General features: G+C 42.8%; 1 protein-coding gene across 1 annotated transcript; it reads left to right on the plus strand.

Moving 5' to 3' along the window:
* Positions 1–663: 663 nt before the first annotated feature.
* On the plus strand, positions 664–3,539 carry LOC112758986 (ABC transporter G family member 20). Its single transcript, XM_025807783.3, has one exon. The coding sequence runs from the start codon at positions 1,037–1,039 to the stop codon at positions 3,299–3,301; it is 2,265 nt and encodes a 754-aa protein (XP_025663568.1). The 5' UTR covers positions 664–1,036; the 3' UTR covers positions 3,302–3,539.
* The last annotated feature ends 1,542 nt before the right edge of the window (positions 3,540–5,081 follow it).

Raw genomic sequence — 5,081 nt, forward strand, 5'->3', positions numbered from 1 at the left:
TTTCAAAATTAAAATGTATAACAACTCAAGTGTATCCAATTAGCGATTTTGCTAACATGGAGAAGAAAGAGTAATATTGGATGTGTTGTAGATTTTTATTTTTTTTATTTTTGTTTCCCGACATTGACACCTTACCAAGCTCCTTCAGAATTGGTGGTGGCTGGGCTTCTACTATATGCGTCAATTATCACAACTGAGGGATGCCATGTGAAAAAGCATAAGAATAATTGATGAAAATCTGTCTTTTTGTCTTCTTTACTGCATTTATTATATATAATAATGCAATAATATCATAAATCATAATGTATTCGGGAAATTGATTAGTAGCTTTGCAATTTCTTTTGTCGTATTAAGCAATTTGCAAATGTTGACTCTCATAGTGTATCAAGTACTCAAGTTAATATGATTTCCACACTTCATCGTGTACATATATAAGGCAACTATTTAAATGAAAGTGATAAAAATACTTTTTTATGGAGATATTTTGTTTAAAAATGTGACTTATTTATTTAATTATATTTTAAATAAAAATAATACTTTTCTAATCTTACAATTTATCATTTAAGAATAAAAAAATATTTTTATATAAAGACAATTATAAATTTTTTATTATAGGAACCACGCATGTATAATTATGTCCTAAACAAGCAAATAAGTGAGTGATTACGATAGTCTAGTTGAGGCATGGTAGAAAAGCATGCATCAAGATATGCTAAGGTGATAAAGAGCTAGCAGGGTTGTCACAACTCCCCTCACCAGCAAGGATTAAAAATTCCATCTTCTAAAACTAAGCAACCATATATAGTACACTACCTACAGTCACCAAATAACATAGAGCATAAACATTTCAATCTCACTCTCACACTCACACTCACTCAAACCCTTCCCCTCTTAATTACATATATATGTATATATAACACTATTCTTCTTTGTCCCATGACCCATGCAATCATGTAAGTTCCTTTAGCTAGCGACTATAAAACCACCCCAAGACTCTTCATTACTACTCTCACTCTAACTAACATTAACACACAAAATGTCTGACCCAACAACACAACCAACTATGCTCCCTTTCTTCAACCAATCCATGGAACTCGTCCAACTCCCCAACCCAACCGCAACCCGAATCCGAAGCCGAACCGGTTTCTCCCCCACCCTCGGCGAGCTCCTCAAACACGTAGAAGATGCTCAAAACGACAACCCTAACGCACCAACACAACATGTTCTCGATCTCAATTCTACTCCTAACTCCTCTCACCCTTTTGTTCTCTCCTTCACCAACTTAACCTACAGTGTTAAGGTCCGTCGCAAGATGATCCTGTCTCCATGCTTCACCTACTCAAACCATGACTTGCTGCCGGAGAACGACGCCACGGACGCAAAAACCGATAACGCCGCCACCAAGATTCTCCTAAATGATATCTCCGGTGAGGCGAGGGACGGCGAGATCATGGCGGTACTCGGTGCCAGTGGCTCCGGGAAGTCTACCTTGATCGACGCCCTTGCAGACCGGATCTCCAAGGAGAGCCTCAAGGGAAGTATAACGCTAAACGGAGACGTTTTGGAGTCCAGGATGTTGAAGGTTATCTCCGCTTACGTCATGCAGGACGACCTCCTCTTCCCCATGCTCACCGTGGAGGAAACCCTAATGTTCTCCGCCGAGTTCCGCCTCCCTCGCTCCCTATCCAGGTCCAAGAAGAAGGCTCGCGTTCATGCCCTCATCGACCAGCTCGGCCTCCGCAACGCCGCCACCACCGTCATCGGCGATGAAAGCCACCGCGGTGTCTCCGGAGGTGAGCGCCGACGCGTCTCCATCGGGATAGACATTATCCACGATCCGATCGTCCTCTTCCTCGACGAGCCAACCTCCGGCCTTGACTCCACCAGCGCCTTCATGGTAGTGAAGGTGCTTCAGCGAATCGCACAGAGCGGGAGCATCGTAATCATGTCAATCCACCAACCAAGCTACCGCATCCTCGGCCTCCTCGACCGCCTGATCTTCCTGTCCCACGGCCAAACCGTATTCAGCGGCTCTCCAGCGAACCTCCCGCCGTTCTTCTCAGAGTTCGGCCACCCCATACCGGAGAACGAGAACCGTACGGAGTTCGCTCTTGACTTAATCCGCGAGCTGGAAGAAGCTCCCGGCGGCACAAAAGGTCTCGTGGACTTCAATAAACAGTGGCAACTCAAGAACAAGAGAATTTCCGAGAAAACCCTCAGCGGAATACCGAAAGTGTCCCTGAAGGACGCAATCAGCGCAAGCATTTCCAGGGGTAAACTCGTCTCAGGGGCGCCAGCTGGCACCAGTACCAGTAACGACTCCAACCAACTCGCAGCGGCATCATCAGTCCACACGTTCGTGAATCCATTCTGGATCGAGATGGCGGTTATAGCAAAACGGTCTCTAACAAACTCACGGAGGATGCCCGAATTATTCGGGATCCGCTTGGGTGCAGTACTAGTGACTGGTGCCATCCTCGCCACCATGTTTTACCACCTCGATAACTCTCCCAAGGGCGTTCAGGAGCGGTTAGGGTTCTTCGCATTCGCTATGTCCACCACCTTCTACACCTGCGCTGAAGCCATCCCCGTCTTCCTCCAAGAACGCTACATCTTCATGAGAGAAACTGCCTACAATGCCTACCGCCGCTCCTCCTACGTCCTCGCTCACTCCATCATCTCCGTCCCTTCTTTAGTCTTCCTCTCCTTCGCCTTCGCCGCCACCACCTTCTGGGCGGTGGGACTCGCCGGAGGCACCACCGGCTTCCTCTTCTACTTCCTCACCATTGTGGCCAGCTTCTGGGCGGGGAGCTCCTTCGTGACGTTCCTCTCCGGCGTGGTTTCTCACGTGATGCTTGGCTTCACCGTGGTGGTTGCGATTCTAGCGTACTTTTTACTCTTCAGTGGATTCTTCATCAGCAGGGACAGAATCCCACCGTACTGGATATGGTTTCACTACATATCTCTGGTGAAGTACCCGTACGAGGGAGTGTTGCAGAACGAGTTCGATCTGAATCCACCAAGATGCTTTGTTAGAGGGACGCAGATGTTCGACAGTACGCCGCTGATGGAGGTGCCGGAGGCGTTGAAAGTGGAGCTGCTGAAGAGTATGAGCAAGACGCTGGGGATTAACATCACGAGTTCCACGTGCGTGATTACCGGAGCAGATGTGCTGAAGCAGCAGGGTGTGACGCAGCTGAGCAAGTGGAACTGCCTTTGGATAACGCTCGCTTGGGGTTTCTTCTTCCGTTTCCTTTTCTACTTGACTCTTCTTTTTGGAAGCAAGAATAGGAGAAGGTAAGATAATAGAAAACCAACTGAAGATTCTTCAACTGAACAAATAAGCAACATATTAAATTTAGAGAGTATAACAACAACATATGGGAATTAATGCTTTTGTCACTGTGGATTGGACTGCTGTTGAATTGATGAAGAGGTAGTAATAATAAGTTACTGAACAGGCATTTGTATTTTAATTAATTTGAAAGAATTGTACTTTAAAAAAAATGTGTATGAATGAAGGAATTAGTTTGTGTACACTACTTTTGTGTGGGTAATTGACTAATTATCCTCAATTACTGCAATTAAAAATTTCATGAACACATACATTCCACATTTTCTACCGACAACACTACTCCATACAAATTACAATGCCTTTTGGGAAGCTCTTATAATTTTCTTTTAAAAACTTCTGTTATGGACTTATATTCACCCCATATCATTTTCGCGCTGCATATAATTATGCTGTGTTATTTTCATGTTGGAAAATACTATATATTCACGCCATATCATTTCCTCGCTGCTATAATTATGCTGTGTGTTATTCTTCTGTTATTTTGATATATTCACCCCATATCATTTCTAAGCTTTTTCTTTTTTGTGTGTGAAAGAGAAGATTGTATCTCAGAATCATGAGAGAAGAGAAGTGTTTGACATTGCTATGGGAGCTACAAATTGGTGCCTCTGATTTGTTTTATTTTTCAAACAAACAATCACAAATTGGACGGTTCGATTTGTAATTTCGAAAATAAAAAAATTTTTATTGTTGAAATCGGATCGTCTAATTTTTGTTTTAAAAAATAAAAAAAATATTAAATACAAATCGGACCCTCCGATTTGTAGTTTTTTTTTTTCAAACAGATCGAACCTTTCGATTTGTAGTTTATTTTTTTCTTCAAACAAATCGGACCGTCTAATTTGAATAAAACACCATATAAAAAAAACACCTAATTTTTCAATAGCAATGTATTACATATATTCAATCAATACAACAACAACAACAACAAAGCCTTATCCCACTAAGTGGGGTCGGATACATGAATCAAACGACGCCATTGTGTTCTGTCATGTATCATGTCTACAGAGAGACCGTTTACATGTAGATCTCATTTGACCACCTCATGGATGGTCTTCTTAGGTCTTCCTCTACCTTTCGCCATTTGTCCATCTTTCATCTCATGCACCCTCCTGACTGGATGTTCTATCGGTCTTCTTCTCATATGTCCAAACCACCTGAGACGCGATTCAACCATCTTTTCCACAATGGGTGCTACTCCAACTCTCTCCCTTATATCTTCATTCCTTATTTTATCCAATCGCGTATGACCACTCATCCATCTCAACATCTTCATCTCTGCCACACTCAGCTTATGTTCGTGCTCCACTTTAGCCGCCCAACACTCCGTACCATACAGTATAGCCGGTCTTATAGCGGTGCGATAGAGTTTACCTTTAAGTTTTAAAGGCACTTTTTTGTCGCATATAAAACCAGATGCACTCCGCCATTTTGACCAACCTGCTTGGATCCTATGATTTACATCCTGTTCAATCTCTCCATTATCCTATATGATGCACCCAAGATACTTAAAATTTTTAACTTTTTGTAGGATGTTTTCTCCAATCTTCACCTCTATATTGGGGTTTTTCCTTCTCAGACTGAACTTACATTCCATATATTCCGTCTTGCTATGGCTTATGCGCAGACCATACACTTCTAGAGCTTCTCTCCATAACTCCAACTTCTTATTTAGGTCTTCCTTTAACTCTCCCATAAGGACGATATCATCGGCAAAAAGCATGTA

This window comes from Arachis hypogaea, chromosome 16, assembly GCF_003086295.3.
Source record: "Arachis hypogaea cultivar Tifrunner chromosome 16, arahy.Tifrunner.gnm2.J5K5, whole genome shotgun sequence".
Classification (NCBI taxonomy): Eukaryota; Viridiplantae; Streptophyta; class Magnoliopsida; order Fabales; family Fabaceae; genus Arachis; species Arachis hypogaea.

Bases quoted from the DNA above. Each gene is read 5' to 3' on its own strand.
- LOC112758986 (XM_025807783.3), top strand. From the start codon at position 1,037: ATGTCTGACCCAACAACACAACCAACTATGCTCCCTTTCTTCAACCAA.